This window comes from Tachysurus fulvidraco, chromosome 5 (assembly GCF_022655615.1).
Source record: "Tachysurus fulvidraco isolate hzauxx_2018 chromosome 5, HZAU_PFXX_2.0, whole genome shotgun sequence".
Classification (NCBI taxonomy): domain Eukaryota; kingdom Metazoa; phylum Chordata; class Actinopteri; order Siluriformes; family Bagridae; genus Tachysurus; species Tachysurus fulvidraco.
Window position 1 is genome coordinate 6,734,285 of NC_062522.1, and position 21,027 is coordinate 6,755,311.

Below are 21,027 nucleotides of genomic sequence, written 5' to 3' on the forward strand. Positions count from 1 at the left end.
AAAGAAAACCAGGGGTTAAAATAAACTTTTCCAAACATTGTTATAATGATCATTAAGAACAGATTAATTTTTGAGGCTTGTATTAGAGAAGATTTATACTGTCTTGTTTGTGGTGTGAATTTTACTCATAAAATGTTTTGGCAGTGCACTCAGACGTTTGGACACAATTCAATGCACCATAAACCTCCATACTGTGTGTGTGTGTTTGTGTGTGTGTGTGTGTGTGTGTGTGTGTGTGTGTGTGTGTGTGTGTGTGTGTGTGTGTGTGTGTGTGTGTGTGTGTGTGACAAGAAATCAGAGCTATATTAAAGAAAATTCCATATACTCCGTAAGGAAAATTTTAGTTACTACGTCCTACTACGAAGTGAGTTCATAGGTCATCTCCATGGTGATTGAGCGGCACCAGCCCCTGGGCTTTTCTGGCCCATAATGAGCTGTTGGATCAGCACTAAGGTTCCTCCCTTATATATTACACTCCTACATTATTAAACATTAGTGACCCGCACAGCCCTACCCAAAATGAGCTTAACTCGCTCACTGCTAGAATAAAATAAAGACAAAAAAAAAAAAAATCCACACCGGCTGTGTTCACTGCCAATGTTTATCTCTTTAGAATCATTTCTAGATTTCCTGAACAATCTGTTTTTTATTTCGGTGCTTATCAATGGAAACTGAATGCTGGTGACACATAGGAGAAAAGCTGATGCTACAAGTCTAATTGTTCATTCACCAATTTATTGCTTAAATCTGATATATACTGTATTTGAACAAATCAGTTTTTTTGTTGTTGTTGTTGTTTTTCGTGCTAATGCACTAGATGTCACAGACATGTCCACATCATTACAATATTCAGGATGTGCTCTGCACAGTCGCAGTGGCTGCTTAGCAAACTATTTTATTTATAGATACATTTAGCTAACATTTCTAATTACATCCCAGCACTCTACAATTCTGATTGGTCAGAAGAATTGATTTATTTTCTATATCAGCAGCTTTGACAACAATTCTGGCAGGTTTATATCAATGCCCTCGTTCTAATGCATTATTGTTTCTATAGTAACAACTTACATAACGACCGATATAGTAGATGTTCCACTTAAACCGAATAATGAAACTGTAATTGATGATATGACATATAAAAGAGGGTGAGAGAGAGAAAGAGAGAGAGAGAGAGAGAGAGAGAGAGAGAGAGAGAGAGAGAGAGAGAGAGAGAGAGAGAGAGAGCATACAACTCTTCTTCTGACTGAAAACACTGCACTGGTTTCCTGTGACATCCAGAACAGATGTTAAAGTGCTCTTATTAGCTTTTAAAGCTCCTAATGGCATTGCACTTGTGTGCTTAACAGAATGCCTGAAAGATTAAACCCAGTTTTTTTTTTTTATGTATTTATTCATTTATTTTTAAGATTAACAAACATCGGCATCCTAACACACCATCTATCATATTTACCTTGGTTTAGATTTAGTCCTCTAGATTTTATGCTTTTAATTGCATTTTTTCTCCTAACTCTATTCTTAAGAAGAAGAAGAAGAAGAAGAAGAAGAAGAAGAAGAAGAAGAAGAAGAAGAAGAAGAAGAATTGTAAGACAAAATTTGTAAATATTGTTCAAAATGCTACACAACAGAACACATGTATAAGAAATTACAAAATAATAATTCAACACTAATAATGCAATACAACAAAATAATAATAAAATATAAAAAAAGAAATCATTAATAAAATATATACATTAAAATAAGTAACTAAAAATAAATAAATAAATAAATAAATAAATAAATAAATAATAATAATAATAATAATAATAATAATAATAATAATAATAATAATAATAATAATAATAATAATTAGGTTTTCAATAAGGAGACATATATATAAGGGAAAAGCTGAGATTCAGCCAATATTTTTACTTCGATAGAGATGAAATATGAAGTCTTTCTTGTAAATGTGGTAAAATATTCACTGATCAGCCCTAACATTACAGTTAATATCGTGTAGGTCCTGTTTAAAGGCATGGACTCCACAAAACCTCTGTAGGTGTGCTGTGGTAGCTAACATCAATACTTACGCAGGTAAGTTCTGAATGTTGTGTTGTGGAACTCCGTAGATCAGACTTATTTGTCCAACACATCCCACAGATGCTAGATCAGACTGAGATCTGGGGAATTTGGAGACTCTTTATCATGTCCCTGAAATCGTTCCTGAACAATTTGTTTGGTGTGGCAGGAATCATTAATCCTATGTAAGAGGACAGTGGAATTATGGAATACCGTTGCCATGATTTGGCCTGCAACAATGTTTAGGAAGGTAGTACATGTCAAATAATATCCACATGAATGCCAGGACCCATGTTTTCCCAGCAGAACATTGGCCAGAGCATCACACTGTTTCTGCCAGCTTGCCTTCTTGCCATACTGCATCCTGGTGCCATCTCTTCCACTGGGAAGTGCAAAAACACACACTACCATCTACTGTACATGGGCAAGTATAAGGATCTAAGCGATTTTTACAATGGTCACCTGTGATGTTTAGATGAATAGGTCAGAAAATCTCCAAAACAGCAGATTGGGTTCATGTGGTCTGTACCTACCAGAAATGGCCAACCAGTGCGCCAGTGACAGTGTCACGCACAAAACAGTCATGATTTTTGTGTTAAAGCATCTATACTGTTTTGCCTAAAAACATAATTAGGCTCTGTATGTTTGCTGTCACATCACTTGCTAACGCTACAGTGATATCATTAATCAGTGAATAGTCTCTTATAAATAAAGAAAAAATGCTTTAACATAGCTGATTTCTGTTAGCTACTGGAATCAAAGCCAGGGTTAAGGGCCTTGTTCAGTGGCCCAGCAGTAGCAGCTTGGTGGACATAGGAATGGAACTCACAACCTTCCCGATTGGTAGCCCAACACCTTAACCACTAGGCTACCACATGCCTTTAATGAAGTGCATGGCTTCTAATAAGGTAAAGGATGAACTTAATTAACCATATCGAAATATAACTGTAGTTTAGTGACACATATATAAATATTTTTTATATATGTGTCTTATATATGCTATATTTAAAGCACATAGACAACTGACTCAGCTACACTGACAAACATTAAAAATTGCCACAAACTCTCAAATTGAGGAACTTGATCAGATGTTAAACTTGAAATGTAAGTAAAATACAGTCAGTGGTTGGGTTTGAGAAGAAGAGGTTTGTGACCAGAATCTGTATGTCCATTAAAAAGCAAAAGCGAACAAAGTAAGATTTGTTAATTTAGAAAATGAATTCATTCATTCGATTCAATCAATAATTTTTAAACCTTGTTCAACAATTTAATTATAAAATCAATTCAAAATGTTTCAATCAATAGAAATAAAGACACGACAGTGAAGATTTGTTCAGTTTAAATTAAAGATTGCAGTGGCACATTTCCCTGCATTATTATATAGCTTTCCACTAATAGCATCTCTAGCACCTTGCTCTGCACATTTAAGTGTGTATTTCAGCTGATTCTGCTCATCATTACACGTTTAGTGAAGATAAAGCGCGCGCCTTAGAATAAACCTTGGCACGTGTTTGTATGGATACAGAGGAAGCAGTGAGACGCAGAGACAAGACATTTCCTCCTGTAGGGGACGCTGTTGACCGGTGAATCAACCTCACATCTAGTATAGCAACAAGCCGTGCACACACACACTCACACACACGCACACACACGCACGTACACACACGCACACACACACACTACTCTGCATTTCATTTCACTGTGTTACAAAATAGGCTTTATGTTTATGTTTAATCCTGAGAGATATGAAAGCACGAGTAGGTTTGCATGTATTATTCATGCAGCAGATCAACAAATGACTTTTTTTATATATGCGTATTATTTGCACAAGTCCAAATAATTTCATTGGAAATGTTCTACGTGTATATTTATTGCAAAATAAATAAATAAATAAATAAAAACTGAGACGGGTTTAATGAATGTATAATGAATGAAGCGCGAGCTCTGGAAGTTTTAGTGCTGCATCCTTGCAGCATCTATGTCTCCGTTTCATCCTTCTATCTGTAGTGACACCGATTCCACCCAATCATCCTGTAGTTCGGCTTCTGCGTGCGTCCGTGCGCCAATAGGCTGTCCCGGGGTGTGGCTTGGGTGTAAAACCACGCCTTCTCTAGAGCATAACTCTAAGTTTAGAGGCAGAAATTCCAGTCCTGTGCAGGAGGAAGGAGCCGCGTCTGTCTCACTGCGCTCTCCGAAGCGCACAGCCGTGCGCGCTGCCGGGGACGCCACTGCCGCTGGATTTGCCTTATTTCTTTTTTTTCCCCCCACAACATTACAAAATAATAATAAAGACAATAAGAAATCTGGGAGCTAATGCATTTATTTATATGCATCGTTGAACTTGACTCTTCCGTGCTGGGATAAAATATGGGATGCCTCTGCGCGTATGTGCAAAACAGGTGCTTCTAAAAGCCTCAATTTTATGATGCATGGATTTTATTATTTTTTTTCTTAATTGTTATTTTTTCCTCAATTTTTTTTCTGGGCGAACAGTTTCCGGACCTGCTGCTCATAACTAGTACTGGAGGGCTTTAATGTCGGAGCTCAAGCGAATCAAGAGGATTTTTTCACTCACTATGCACGACCTCAAGAGTCACTAACACACACACACACGCATACACACGCGCGCGCGCGCAAGCATATACCAGGGTAAGGCAATGCTTTAATTTTTTTCAAGCGGCCGACTTTAATATCCAAGCTTAAATATTGCATGTTTTACGATGCATTGATGTTTCAGTGTTTTTTGTTTGTTTGTTTTGCTTATTTGTTTATTTGTTTTTAATCATGCGTGACGGAAGAATTAGCCCTCGCATGTTCACGGGCATTTAGTGCAAATTCTGCGAAAGGTCCTTGAAAGACGAAGCCAAGATGAATTGCATTACTCTGTGTCATAGGCTGAACACCAAATATAACAGGATAACACAATGGATGTTGCTTTAATGATAGAGATATGCATGCAATTTGCTGATTAGGAGTAATTAATTCCCAGAGAGACTCGTTTCCTGTGCTCTCTTTTTTCTTTGCTTAGAAAGTCTGAACTGTTAAATGATTTAGTGAGTACATACAGTGTACAGTACAAATACGCACTACAAAATAAATGCAGTAAATGAGTTGATATAGCTTCCTTTAATAGAGCTGATTGATCAAACCTGTATTGTAATGTTTATTTTTAGGCTCATGCTCCACTGCTCCTTATGGGAAAAGAAACATTTCCCTGAACGCATGACTCTGACCACATTGCAATGAGGATAACTGTTTGAAATAAAGCAGAGGGAAGACGGTTGAAGTGCTGTCATGGATTTAAAGGATTTTTACTTATTGGCAACCTTTGTTGCTTGCCTGTGGCTGGATCCAGCCATCGCCCAAGAGCTAATTTACTCAATCCGTGAGGAGCTGCAAGAGAACGTACTTATTGGAAATATACCAAAGGATTTGAACATCTCCCATATGAACACTGCCAGCAACAATCTGGTTTACCGTCTGGTCTCGAAAGCCGGGGACAACCCATTACTGAGAGTAATAAGCAACACGGGAGAGATTTTTACCACTTCGAACCGTATTGACCGCGAAAAACTCTGTCCTGGTCCATCGTTCGAGGATACAGAGTGCTCATTTGAAATTGAAGTGGTCATCCTGCCAAACGACTACTTCAGATTAATCAAAATCAAGATCATCGTGAAGGACACCAATGACAATGCTCCGATGTTTCCTTCCCCTGTGATTAACATTTCCATTCCTGAAAACACTCTCATCAACAGCCGCTTTGCCATTCCCTCTGCTACTGATCCCGACACGGGACCCAACAGCGTCCACAAATATGAACTCGTGAACGGACAGAGTACTTTTGGCTTGGATATTGTTGAGACACAGGAAGGAGAGAAGTGGCCACAGCTGATTGTCCAACAAAATCTGGACCGGGAGCAAAAAGACACCTATGTTATGAAAATCAAAGTGGAGGATGGTGGGAATCCACAGAAGTCCAGCACTGCTATTCTTCAGGTGACGGTAACTGATGTCAATGACAATCGTCCGGTTTTCAAAGAAAGTCAGATAGAGGTTCACATTCCTGAAAGCTCTCCAGTTGGGACTTCTGTTGTACAGCTGCAGGCTACGGATGCAGACGTCGGGTCCAATGCAGAAATCAAATATATGTTTGGTACCCAAGTATCTCCATCCACACGGAGACTCTTTGCGCTAAACGCTACGACTGGACTTATAACAGTGCAGAGGCCACTCGATAGGGAAGAGACTGCAATTCATAAGCTGTCAGTTTTAGCAAGTGATGGAAGCTCCAGTCCAGCAAGAGCAACTGTAACGATCAATGTGACTGATGTGAATGATAATGCTCCGAATATAGACCTGAGATACATTATCAGTCCGACTAACGGCACTGTAATGCTGTCTGAAAAAGACCCCATTAACACTAAAATAGCTCTTATCACCGTCTCCGATAAGGACACGGATGTCAACGGCAAGGTGATCTGCTTTATTGAAAAGGACGTGCCATTTCACCTCAAAGCAGTCTACGACAACCAATATTTATTGGAAACCTCAGCATTGTTGGATTATGAAGGGACCAAGGAGTACATCTTCAAAATTGTGGCTTCGGACTCTGGTAAGCCTAGCCTGAATCAGACCGCATTGGTCAAAGTAAAGCTAGAGGATGAGAATGACAATCCGCCCATTTTTAGCCAGCCTGTAATCGAACTGTCAGTCATGGAAAATAACCAGCGTGACCTTTTCCTCACCACCATTAGTGCTACAGATGAAGACAGCGGGAGGAATGCAGAAATTGTCTACCAGCTTGGACCCAACGCGTCTTTCTTCGATTTGGACCGCAAAACCGGGGTGCTGACGGCCTCAAGGGTGTTTGACAGAGAAGATCAAGATAGGTTTCTCTTCACAGTCACAGCAAGAGATAATGGCACCCGGGCTTTGCAGAGCCAGGCGGCTGTGATAGTTACAATTTTAGACGAAAATGACAACAGCCCCAAGTTCACACACAATCACTTTCAGTTCTTTGTGTCTGAGAACCTGCCAAAGTACAGTACTGTAGGGGTGATTACAGTCACGGATGCAGATGCAGGTGAAAACGCAGAGGTGTCTCTCTCCATACTCAACGATAACGAGAACTTTATCCTCGATCCCTTCTCCGGAGTTATCAAATCAAATGTTTCCTTTGACCGAGAGCAGCAAAGTTCTTATACCTTCGATGTGAGGGCTGTTGACGGTGGTCGTCCTCCGTGTTCATCGGTTGCCAAGGTGACCATCAATGTCATCGATGTCAATGACAACCCACCTATTGTCATCTACCCTCCATCAAACACTTCCTTCAAGCTGGTACCACTTTCTGCCATTCCGGGATCTGTAGTCGCTGAGGTTTTTGCTGTGGATGGAGATACAGGAATGAACGCTGAATTAAAATACACCATCATTAGTGGTAATGGCAGAGGACTTTTCAGGATTGATCCTGTTACGGGAAACATTACTTTAGAAGAGAAACCCATGATTGCAGATATTGGCCTCCATCGTCTGGTGGTCAACATTAGTGACCTTGGCTATCCAAAGTCTCTGCACACACTAGTTCTTGTTTTCCTTTATATCAATGACACAGTCGGGAATTCATCTTTTATCTACGACCTCATCCGGCGCACGATGGAGACGCCGTTGGATAGGAACATCGGTGAAAGTAGCGAAACCTATCAGAACGTTGACAATCTTAAAACCATCATTGCCATCGTCACAGGCACAATGGTGGTCATCGTGGTGATCTTCATCACCGTTCTGGTCCGCTGCCGTCACGTTTCGCAGTTTAAAGCTGCTCAGAGGAAGAAACAAGGTGCTGAATGGATGTCACCCAATCAGGAAAACAAGCAGAACAAAAAGAAAAAGCGCAAGAAAAGGAAGTCACCCAAAAGCTCCCTGCTTAACTTCGTAAGCATTGAGGAGAACAAACCTGACGATCCAGCGCACGAACCCATCAACGGCACCATCAGCATCCCAGCTGAGCTTGAGGAGCCCGGGATTGGACGTTTTGACTGGAACACAACACCAACCACCACTTTCAAGCCCAATAGCCCTGATTTAGCCAGGCACTACAAGTCTGCCTCGCCCCAGTCGGCTTTCCACGTCAAGGCCGACACTCCAGTTTCGGTGAAAAAGCATCACGTCGTTCAGGAGCTGCCGCTGGACAACACTTTCGTCGGCGGATGTGACACTCTTTCCAAACGGTCATCCACTAGCTCTGATCACTTCAGTGCCTCGGAGTGCAGCTCCCAAGGAGGCTTCAAGACAAAAGGGGGGACCTTACACAACAGACAGGTAAAAGAACACTTTTACTGGTCTATAAGTAGTCCATATAGCCGCCCTATTCAGTTCTGAAGTGCCAGTCCTAGCCCAATTGCTATAAGTCACCAGATATGCATGCATCTTCTACAAATAGAAAAAAAAAAATCCAAAAAGTCTCACCAATAGGTGTACATCTACTTTGTACCAAAAAGCAACATGTAAGCGATTTGTGTTTGATTAGATTCGGAGAAAGTGTTATTCTGGATTTTGTCAACTTCCCTCATGTGTTTTTTTTTTTTTTTTGTGTGTGTGTTTTTTTTGTTTGTTTGTTTTTTTTATTATTATTTATTTGCTTACATTTTTTTATATTAAACTTTATATATATATATATGTCCAATGAAAGGCAATGATAATTCGTTAGTTACTGTAAGTTGAAGGAAACATGGATATCTATGTGATGCGTACATTACAGTGCTTTCCGAATTTGTAAAAGAAACATTTTTTTCTAGCCTGTCTACTCCGGCTACTCATTTTACCACCAATACATATAGTGATACAAAATCCCCATAAAGTGATCCAGTGCTTTTCGATCTTCAGTGCTGAATGAAAACATTTCTCATCAGAAGTATAACCTGTTGGAGTAATGTTTTTCCTTTACCCTTTTTTTTTCCTTCTCGTAACTGTTCCGCTCAGTAACTGCAGCTGTGTTCCTTCGCTTGCTTGAATCCGTTTTTTATTCGTACCGTTAGTCCTCGCACTGTGCACAGACTTATTTACATGGCCCATCACGATGAAGCAAACCGCTAAACACACTCGTCATGGGAAAGCTTCATGAATATTCACATAAACTAACCTAAGCAATTAAGGTAGAACCGTATCCGGTCCAAAGTGGATTAGCTGTTAATAAGTCTCGAATAACATATCTAATCCCGTTTCTTTGAAGCCTCATTAGAACGAGATGCTTGTTATGTAGCACAAATAATCTCATGTTATGGAAGGAGATTGACAGGAAGCTTGGGTGGAGGGGAGGAACGGATGGAAAGATGAAGGAGGGACAAAGGGAGGAGGGATTTTTCTTTACCTTTAGGTGGCACTGTTGCTTCATAAGACTTGGCATGGCTTTGGGCCAACATGCTGTGTGTGTGTATGTGTGTGTTTGGGTGTGTGTGATGTCAAAGGAGATGGAAGAGGGGAGCAGAGCCCCCAACTCCCAATTCTCTCTCTCTCTCTCTCTCTCTCTCTCTCTCTCTCTCTCTCTCTCTCTCTCTAGGTCTCTTGGCTGTGTGTGTGTGTGTGTGTGTGTGTGTGTGTGTGTGTGTGTGTGTGTGTGTGTGTGTGTTAGTGTATTCAACTCAGTATGCTGCTCATGGCTAACGAAGGTCTGAATGCATGGCAGATTGATAATGGCATTCACAGATGTAAGTGATAAGGCTTGACTGCTCAAAAGGATGCACACACACACACACACACACACACACACACACACACACACACACACACACACACACACACACACACACACACTTGGGTCAGTGGCTAGGGAATTGGCAGTAATTTCCTTAAGCGTGAAATAAGCACAAAGGGATGCCCGTCTTATTTATTAGTTAGCGTCCCAAAACCGTATCATGTACTAACAGAAAAATAGATAACACATTTTTATTAAACAATAAATCAATCTCACTTTGAATGTATATGTAGTCTGTGTGTGTCTGTGTATGTATTTCACTCACGTAATCCATAGCATTTTAGAGCCCCGGATAGACAACAATGTGCTCTGAAGCTCCCGCCGAAGCCAAGCGTACTCCGTAGAAGTAAGTTTTTCCTAGAAACACACACCGATTCACACTCTTTACCTGCTATAGTGTGAGATAATGTTGTACTGTAAGGTACATTTATATTGCTGCCGTAATGTCACCTGGTGTTTGTGTCTATCAAAATGTATTTTCTTATTAAATAATTATTCATGTATTACAAAGCAATCGGTCCTGACACCAATTTCCAGCTCACTAAAAGGTTCTTTATATACCTACTTACATATATGATGGTTGTCGTTAAGGTTTATTTCCAGGAGCTCCTGCATACACCGGGTGTAAAAACTACAATTACAGTGAACGATCCATAAGTGCCGCTTGGTTTAATGCAGAACTGATTGTTCAAGCAGTTCAGCGCACCTGAGAGAGGACTTAATTATTGCTATAAATTGTATTTTTCTGTTTAAAATGTAAACACTTTGACTCACAAATTGAGTCCAATGTAAACCTGAAATCAAGTTTATTCTGAATTTATCTATCGTGTGTGAATCAATCATGGTCAACAATACGGTATAACATCAACAAATCTCTAGTTAAATCTACAATGCTAACTTAGCATTGTAGATTTAAAAAATACAGACTAAAACGGACAGTAGTAACTCTAAGAACTTTTAAAGTAATGAAATAAAACTCCGAGCACGGTGGCTTAGTGGTTAGCACGTTCACCTCACACCTCCAGGGTCGGGGGTTCGATTCCCGCCTCTGCCTTGTGTGTGTGGAGTTTGCATGTTCTCACCGTGCCTCGGGGGTTTCCTCCGGGTACTCCGGTTTCCTCTCTCGGTCCAAAGACATGCATGGTAGGTTGATTGGCATTTCTGGAAAATTGTCTGTAGTGTGTGAGTGAATGAGAGTGTGTGTGTGTGTGCCCTGCGATGGGTTGGCACTCCGGCCAGGGTGTATCCTGCCTCGATGCCCGATGACGCCTGAGATAGGCACAGGCTCCCCGTGGTAGTTCGGATAAGCGGTAGAAAATGAATGAAAATAAAACTTCTCCACAGATGCTCAGGAAAACCGATCAGCGTTTTTATTTCTTTAATCTAGTGTGGAACTGTAGCATGGCGTTTCGTAGCATGGAGAAAGATCCCTCCTCTTACTAGCAAGCTAGTTCCTAAATGTAGCATGGGCAAACAATGTAAATTAGCATCATGGTCGAGAGAAATGCTTGTCAGATTCATAGAAGAATTGCTTTACATTATACTTCTTATTCCAAAAAAAAAATGTACAATATTAGTCTTTTTTTTTCTCAGTAGGAGCAAGCGAAGTGTCTCAGACTTCTCATGCTGTGCCTTAAGACTCAAGACTTTTTAGATTAGCTGCCCATAATGTAGACATTATCTAGGGAACAACACAAAAAGTCACTTCCCTAGGCTAATTCCTACTAATGTAATTCAGTGATGGTAGTGATAATACATTTGAAGTGTCCATGACAACCACTGGCTTTATTTAGGAAAGAACAAAAATGTTTACTTCATGTCTTTAGACATCATCTCTGACTCTTTTAATCTATTTCTAGATTAAAATTGTACGTTGATGCAATATCTTCTTTTAGCTTGTTAATGCATGTCGGCTAAAAATGCGATTCTTAGGCTGTTTGGCTAAATGACCCATGTGTCACTTGTTATTGTGATTTTATATATATATACACACACACACACACACACACACACACACACACACAACAATTCTGAATGAAGAATGAATGCATGTCATTTACAGAATACTGATAACAGTTATCAGTTCTCGACAGCCACTCGCTAGAGTCGTGTGCCTGACTCTCAACTCGTCTCCTAATGCCTCGGACAAGGTGTACAGAGAGATTATTTTATACTGTATGCAAGGTGTATTGTGTTCTAAGGTACCAACACCTGTGTATAGTTTAGTTTCCTACAGTGATACCAGAGACACTGTACATTCATCTGACAGACAAAGCTACAGTACTTTAGGAGAATTAGGAGAAAGAGATCGGGATATTAAGGATCGTGTCGAGTTTGGTACAGTAGTTGTTGCTTTTTCTTCATGTCGACTATCTAGATAAACTCTGACCTGTGAAGACAATGGAAAAAAAAAAACATGGAGATGACAGAATGGTTGGTGAAAATGGATAGTGAGCTTATACATTCAGGCGGTTGCTCACGAAGCATTTCTGCAGTTCAGTATAAATTCATTCTTGCTAGTTGTTGTTTAGAAAGCATTTACATTTGCATTTACGGCATTTGGCAGACGATCTGATCTAGAGAGATGTACAAATGGACTTTGAGGTCTCTATTGATGAATACATTAACACTGGTTCACTAGGTTTCACACTTAGGGTACTATCAACCTAAAACTCTGTGTTTCAATAAGAGGTAGGTCTTCACCCGTCGGTGACTCAGCTGTTCGGACCTCTAGGGGAAGTTCGTCTCACCACCTCGGTGCCGGAACAGAGAAGAGTCTTGCTGTATATCTACCACTTACCCTGAGAGATGGTGACTAGGGTCACTTAACTGTAGACTTTTTTATTTACTTCATATATTATGAATTGGGGGGGCACGTTCGCCTCACACCTCCAGGATCGGGGTTCGATTCCCGCCTCCACCTTGTGTGTGTGGAGTTTGCATGTTCTCCCCGTGCCTCTGGGGTTTCCTCCGGGTACTCCGGTTCCCTCCCCCGGTCCAAAGACATGCATGGTAGGTTGATTGGCATCTCTGGAAAATTGTCCATAGTGTGTAAGTGAATGAGAGTGTGTGTGTGTGCCCTGTGATGGGTTGGCACTCCGTCCAGGGTGTATCCTGCCTCGATGCCCGATGACGCCTGAGATAGGCACAGGCTCCCCGTGACCCGAGGTAGTTCGGATAAGCGGTAGAAAATGACTGAGTGAGATATATTATGAATTATAACAGTCTAGTATAAAACCCTGTATGAAGAATGTGGCAGCAAATACTACTATGGCTTAACTACTATTCGATATTTTTGGATAAATTAGGATTTTATTTCTTGATAAAATCTCTGTTTTAGAGCGCAACACAATTCTTTTGTTAACATTTCTGTTGTTCATATCCGAACAAAAACACAGTGCTTTATGGACAGTTGATCAAGGCCTAAAATTAAGCGGCGTTACCGTTTCCACCCAGATGTGGAAATCGCACATCCTGAATCCTTTTCTTTTTCTTCTACCACAGCAATTGGCCTATACGTGTATTGTTAAATGTATTGAACAATGACATGTCATCCATTTGATCCATTTATAATTATATTTAAATAGATATTTAAGGTACCAGTAATAGGTAGTAGCAGGTATAGTAGGTTAGCTATGTACTATACAGTAGTTAGCACATTAATTTTAAACTGATTCGTTTTAGGGTTGAAAATACAGTATTGTGAGTCTCTGTTTTAAAAAAATGAATCGACCCTAATCTGATGAATCAGAATGGAGAATGTGTTGTGGTGTGTGTAGTTGTGGCTGTGTAACATTACAGGCTCATTCATATTCAAATATATTCAAAGCGAAATATTTAAAGGAGTTAAAAATTGGATCGTCTGAATGTTTATGTGGTAAGTGTGACCTTCATTGCTCAATTCCTGGCCTTAACACACACTGCATGCCTTTACATATGACTCAGTGCTTGATGTAGCACGTGCACACACATACACACACACACACACACACACACACACGGCTGTCGGAGTGGGAGATGAAGCTGCACTCAATGTGAATGACTCTGTTCACTCCGTTCAGCAGGTCAGAGCATACACTCTTCTCTCTCAATCCCCCTCTCTCTCGCTCTCACTCCTCATTTCCTGTCTCCACTGCTCACTCCATCACCCCGTCTTTTCTTCTACTACATCAGCCTACGCTCTCTCCATCTTCCTCCATCTCGTGTTCTCTTTCTTCTTTCTCACATTTCTCTTTTCTCCGATGTATCATCTGTTCCACTCCCCTTTTTCCTCGACTCCCTCACATCCGCTTTCGTTCCTCCTTCCTCAATCTTTTCGATTTCTCCTTAATTTTTTTGTTTTTTTCTGTCTATCATTCCACATACTCTTTTTTCTTTCTATCCTTTCATCCTTTTCCCCTCATCTTGATCTTCTCGGTTCTTTCTTCCCACCACTGTCCCTGTCCTTGACTTCTTTTTCAACCCTTCTCCTTTAGAAGGTATTCCTCTGTCTTACCTTTTTCTTCTTCCTGCTTTCCCTTTTACTCTTTTGCTCTTTTTCCCCCAATTCCTTCTTTTTTTCATTTTTTTCAAGTCTTTTCTTTTTTTCTCAGTATTTTTTTGCATCTGTATCGTGTGTGTGTGTGTATGTGTGTGTGTGTGTCAGTGCAGCCTGAGGCTCATCACTACATTGTCATGTACTCTATACACACCAATTAACACTGCTGTTTTACACACACACACACACAAACACACACACACACACACATATTTCTGCACTGCAGAGCTGCTGAACACACACTCTGCTGCCCCAGTTTCATACCGGAAAAACTAAAAACTTGGCCTCAAAGAATTATGATGAATCATTTTCTGCCCATTTCCCAGTGATAGCCTGATTTTTCTGACATTTTTTACTAAGATATTAACAACAATGAAATTCACCTACAAACACTCCTACACACACACACACACACACACACACACACACACACACACACACACACAAAACTGTATACTGTACTTGTGGGGACACAATGTGATTTTCAAGGACCTTTTGCATATTCTTTTTCTGACAAACACACACACACACACACACACACACACACACACACACACACACACACACACACACACACACACACACACACACATCTGTGTATTATAACTGTGTATACACATCTGTGTATTATAACTAAAGGATAGACATTACTGTATTTGTGGAGACTAAACACGACAGTGACTTGTGAGGACCTGGCATTTCTTTTATTAATCCATGAATGAATTTATCTATTTCATTCTCATACATTACTCTTCAAATTCTTTATTGTCCACTTCATTACTGTTCACAGAGTCTTTAGTCCTGATGTTTTTGTTTGTTTGTTTGTTTGTTTGTTTGTTTGTTTGTTTGTTTGTTTTGCTACTAGATATTTAGTCTCCTTGCTGTATTCGTTTACCCTGATGTCTTTGGTCCCCACAACATATTCAATGGAAGCAATAGTTTTGATCTTCGGTCCCCACAAATTCTTTGTCATCATTTCCCCAAATAAATAAATAAATAAAAATTAGTTCTTGTCTCTACAGAGTCTACTCACTGTCTTTAGTCTCTCCATAATCTTTAGTTCCCACAACATATGTCTCTAGTTAGAAATGTCATTGTTATATAATCTTTAGTCCTCACATATTTGACTTTGTTGGTTTTATGGTCCTTAATTCTTTACCAAATCTTTAGTCCTAAAAAAATGATCATTGCTGGTCGCAATGTCTTAACAAAGTCCTCCTGGCTAATAGTACTGTTGAGTAACTGCTTTGAGGAACAAATATACTGACTAAAAACAGAATGTGTTTACATAAAACTTTAGCTCTTTATCTTCTGTCCAAGTGTGATTCAGACTTATCAAATAGTAATGTATTGTACAGTGCAGCGTTATGTGCCTAATAAGCCAACGGGTCGAGCTCTCGTCAAAACCCACACACATACTCATGGCAATTTTTAATGGATGCCCAGAACGGCGACACATTAAGTAGGCACTCAGGAAGTGTATGAAACATTTAGGTTATTGATTAAACTGAACACGCGTAGAGCCGTGGGCTCCTCAACAGTCTCGATTAATAAACCGAAGACAGGAAATTGAATTTGGAAGCGACTCCTCATCGCTGACTGCAAACAGACATTACACACTCGCTTATAAAGCCGCTCCGAGGGCTTAGGTTTCATTTCAGAGGTTATTTTTACAACACACTTCAAGACTGCTGTGTCTTTTTTTTTTTTTTCCCTTCCTTCTTCGTCGTCTTCACTCTGAGTGTGTAAGTGTTGCTTTAGAGCACGATTTATCACCTCAGGCTTTTCATTTCATGAGTGCCTTTCACCTCAGGACTTACTGTACTTCCCTATAACACGCTTCCCTATTGCACTGTAAAGGACTAATCAGATCTACAGTTAGAATGCGCTGAACTGGAGAAAGCTCTTAATGCCCTTTACGAGTTTAGGCTGAGCATGTCATGATCTCATTAGGTAGATGCGAAGAGTGTGAGGAGATTCATCGACACGGCATGCTTTCACCGAGCAGATCGTTGTGTGTATTGTTCTTTTTGTAGTGGTCGGTACTTAAGGTTCAATACTAGGGTCTCAGTCGGTCTTTAGATTTATGACCATTTAAGTGTAACTTTTGTCGTGTCTTTAAGTAAATATTAACAGTGCAGGTTTGAAATATTGGCAAACAATTCGAATACAAATGTTTGGTTTAGATCTTCTCAGTGAGAAAACTCGACCAACGGCGAAAGAAGCAGGGCCGAAGTACCAGCATCGATATACAAATACAATAGAAAAAGAATCCTTTATTTTGTCACATATACATTACAGCACAGTGAAATGCTTTCTTCACATATCCCAACTTTGGATTTTAGGGTCAGAGCACAGGGTCAGCTATGATACAGCACCTCTGTACTGTAGCATAGAGAGTTAAGGGCCTTGCTCAAGGGTCCAAAAGTAGCAGCTTGGTAGTGCTGGGGCTTGAACCCAAATCCTCCAATCAACAACCCAGAGTCTTAAACACTTGAGCCACCACTACCACCAATAGCAAAGTATTAAGCCCCGTTCACACTGCAGGTAAAAGTGGCCCAAATCTGATTTTTTTGGGGTCAAGTGACCAGGTCAGACTTCTTCAGGAGTAGTGTGAACACTCAAATCTGGCCCAGATCTGATTTTTTCAAATCAAATTCAGACCACTTCCATATGTGGTCCTGAATCAGACCCACATCTGATTTTTTTCCAATGTGGCCGCAGTGTGAACAACCAAGGCGGATTTAATGCGACCTTTACGTCAATCTACATCGACATTCATTACAATTATGTGCCAGAGTGCGCACACAGACATGACTACGCCTACAAAATGGATCAAATAATCAAAAGTTGACCTCGACATTCGAAAATTTTCAAAACACCGCGTCTCTGTGCTGCCATTACACTAACATTTAGAAAGAAAAGTGAAAATTCTTACTTCCTCCATAACCTCGCCAACTTTAGCGCAACGGCGTGCTGCGTGTGACGTCATTCTTATCGTTTGTTTGCGCATGCGGGTCAGTTCGAAACAGTTCACACTGGTATCTGATATAGGCCACATTTTAAAAGGTAATGTGAACAGCCAAACAAAAAAAATCATATCTGAGCATTAAGACTTGCAGTGTGAACGTGGCCTTAGAGAATCAAATAAGCATCTGTTGTTTTTTTTTTGTTTTTTTTTGTGTTAGAACACAGGACATGTTTAATAATTGGGGAAGGGGCATTGATACATGTGCTAGATGACTAAAAACAGCAAGTTGCATCAGTTTTTTTCCCAATGCATGTCAATAATTCTTATCATGATGCTAATAAAGTCACAGAGGAGGAGTATCTATAAAATAGGAAATTACCCAATAACAACATTCTATTCTGAAATATCTATACTATATCTAAAAGTGTGTCTCATGCACAACATTTTGATCAGGAGTTACTAACAGGACCGAGGTGCAGATACTTTTGAAGATTTGTCTTAATAAACACTTATTCTTAAAAATCTTAACCGAAGTTGTTGGCGATATTCGTGCGAAGTTAATGAGAAGCGTCTATGGTCACAAATGAGGAAAGCGGGCAAAGGTCAAAATCAGTACTTATAACAGGAAACTAGGGACATACTAATTAGAGACGTATTAGTATCATTATTAAAACACATTGCTTGTTGTTCTGTATTCTGTGGATAAGAGACTAAATGATAATAAACCATTTACACACTCCAGACTAGGAGTGAATAAATATCAAAATAAATCTATTTTGTTCTTAGATACCAAATGAGTTTTTTTTTTATATCGTAACACTAAACTCAGAAGTTTGTTGTTTTGAATATTACCATTTAAGTCGATCTGTCATGTAGCTGCAGTTTTACCATAGTAACAAGAATTAAGTGTTTTATTTGCACGTAACAATTAGCTAAAATTAGGTCGTTTATTTTTGCGCTAACGTTAATCGATGATTTACTCAGCAAAACACTATGCAAAGTTCTTTAGTGAAGAAAGCGAGCGAGCGCAAGGAAATAAATATGTCACATTAGAAAGGCTCTGAAATTTCATAGAAAATGGTATTTTGTTTGTCGACGTAAATAGAAAATAACCGAAAATTCTGCCTGAGGAAAAAAAAAGGATCAAATAGACCAACAATGAAATGTCGCATTAGCATTTTGCATCTCGTATTAATGACTGTGAAAATAAGAACATGATTAAAACATCGCTGGTTTCCTTTCCTCTTCAGAAAAAGAATGAACGAAATAAAGGTTTTCTTTGCGTGAACGTGTCCAGACCCATTTTCAGCAAAAAGCAGTTTTACCGAAAGCTAGACCATGAATAAATTAACGCTTAAGCAGCACTTGTTAACGGCTTAAACATATGCTGTGTCGTTATTTAACAAATAAATGTTCCGTACCTAGTGCATTGCTGTGGTAAAAGAGGAAAGAACACTAAAGTCAAGTTTAGGCTGGTAGTGAACTCTAATGTAGTTATAACTCTTCTTCTCCGTTTCGTCACACCGAGTCTCTGATTATTTTGATGTCATTACAGTGGCAACTCTTATTATTTACTGGATTTGGCAGGAGCCCTTATTCAGAGCAACCTACCTCAATTTATCAGTAACACAGCTGAGCAATTGAGGGCTAAGGGCCTTTCTCAGGAGCCCAGGAGTGTCACAACCTTCTAATCAGTAGTCCAACACTGTAACCACTGAATTACCACATTTAACACTCCACACTTCCTCCTTTTGCACTGCTCGGTTCATCCCACCAACTCTTAGTGTACAAGAAAGGTACGTCTCAAGATTCCTGGGTGGTGGAATGGACTTAACCTAGATGTCTGAACAACTTAGTCACCGGCTATGTTCAAATGGGATGTGGTAGCCTAGTGGTTAAGGTGTTGGGCTACCATTTGGAAGGTTGTGAGTTCGATTCCTGTGTCCACCAAGCTGCCACTCCTGGGCCCCTGAGCAATGCCGTTAACCCTCGATTGCTCAGTTGTATAAAAAATGAGATAAAAATGTTAGTTGCTCTGGGTAAGGGCATCTGCTGAATAATGTAATGTAAAAAAAATGATGTCTAAAGACCTCACGATTCCTTACTTAAACTAACTCTTTGCTTTGCTTGCTATATTTCCTCCTTGCAGAGTTTTTAGACTGATGGTATTCTTAGTCTGTGACCTAGTGAGCCAGTATCCATGTATTTGCTCAGTGAAACTTCAAAGCTCTTATCTAAGTCGCTCTGGATAAGGACATCTGCCAAATGCCATAAATGTGAATGCAAATCTGACATTAATATTCATTTTGCGCTTTAAGGTTTTTTGTTTTTTTTTTACTTTTTTTTAAATGGACATTTCTATTGAAATTGTGTTTGTGATATCTGGCAAATGAAGAATTGTTGTACAGAACGATGTGCATGCGTTTATCAATAGTTAAATGAAGTCAAAAGAATGTTTAAACTTAATACATGTTTATCCAAATGCTTTTTAATAAATGACCGGTAACTATTTTTGGTCTACGTTCAGCCGAAGGCGGATATTAGAATCCGGTGTCTATTTTCTCAGCGCTAATTCGGTCATTGACATATCGCATAGTGTCCTTCAGTATAGGGAATAGGAAGCAAGGTGGCATTTGGACCACAGCACAGAAAACTAAGGTGATGGCAATGCTCATGCAAAGGTTCTTACACACACACACACACACACTTTCATTTTGCTCTTGTTTAATAAATGATTGTTCATGTTCATTAGCGAAACTGAACCGAGCTCATAAAGCTGCATGTTGGAAAAAAATATATATATATATTTAGGATTGTTTTATAATGAGTTCGCTCTCACAGGCGAAGGAAAGAGAAACAAAAACAAGTTGTAAGTCACATGATTTTGTGTGTTCAGCTCACTGAAGCGCCTTATGTAAAGTGGAAAACAAAACTGCACCATATGTGCAGCAGATAAAGGCTACTGTCAGGGGCAATGAGGAAACGGCTCCATGGGAATTCAGCAGCTATGTGTGTGTGTGTGTGTGTGTGTGTGTGTGTGTGCACGCGCATGCTTAGAGAGTTAAAATTTTCTCCAAATATAGTTATATATAGTAGAAAAAAAAAAAACACTTGACAGAGAGAACTGGAGTCTGTAAAAATAACCTCCCTGAAATGAAACCTAAGCCCTTGAAGCGGCTTTATAAACGAGTGTGTAATTTCTGTTTGCACTCAGCAATAAGCATCACTTCCAAATTCAATTTGTTCCCTTTGCTTCATTACTCGAGTGTATTGAGGATGCTGCCGCTGACACAATTTTATGCATTTATTTGTAAAAAAATAAAAATAAATAAATAAAAAAAGTCTCGTATTCAAGAGAAAAAAAACGTATTATAACCATGCAGTAAAAGTTCACCAGCAGTCGAAAGTTTTGGAACACTCGATATTTAAGACTTTATGTCCTCGTTGAAATTCAAACCGAGGTTTAGATACAAAACAAATCCAAAAACGTTTATTTTTAAACGTTTAGTGAACAGAGAAATGTTATAGATAACTTTATTTAACTGGAATAATTTCTTAGCTATGATCTAATCAGAAAAGATTGAAATGTATATCACACTCAATTAGGGACTTCTGTTTGTTTTACACTCAGCACTAGCGCTAAGAGACTTTTATGTATAGGCTTAGCGGCTTTTCCCTCCGATCGTGGCCGCCTTTAATAAAAAACAGTTT

At 39.6% G+C, this 21,027-nt stretch overlaps 1 protein-coding gene across 2 annotated transcripts in view; it reads left to right on the top strand.

Moving 5' to 3' along the window:
* Positions 1 to 4,217: 4,217 nt before the first annotated feature.
* The window catches only part of LOC113640721 (protocadherin-9), a 248,476-nt gene continuing 231,666 nt past the window's right edge, over positions 4,218 to 21,027 (top strand). For both annotated transcript variants that reach the window (XM_027143330.2, XM_027143332.2), the window contains exons 1-2: positions 4,218 to 4,704; positions 5,229 to 8,376. In XM_027143330.2, the coding sequence (XP_026999131.1) occupies positions 5,350 to 8,376 (3,027 nt within the window). In that variant the 5' untranslated portion in view covers positions 4,218 to 4,704; positions 5,229 to 5,349. The remainder of the gene's footprint in view (positions 4,705 to 5,228; positions 8,377 to 21,027) is intronic.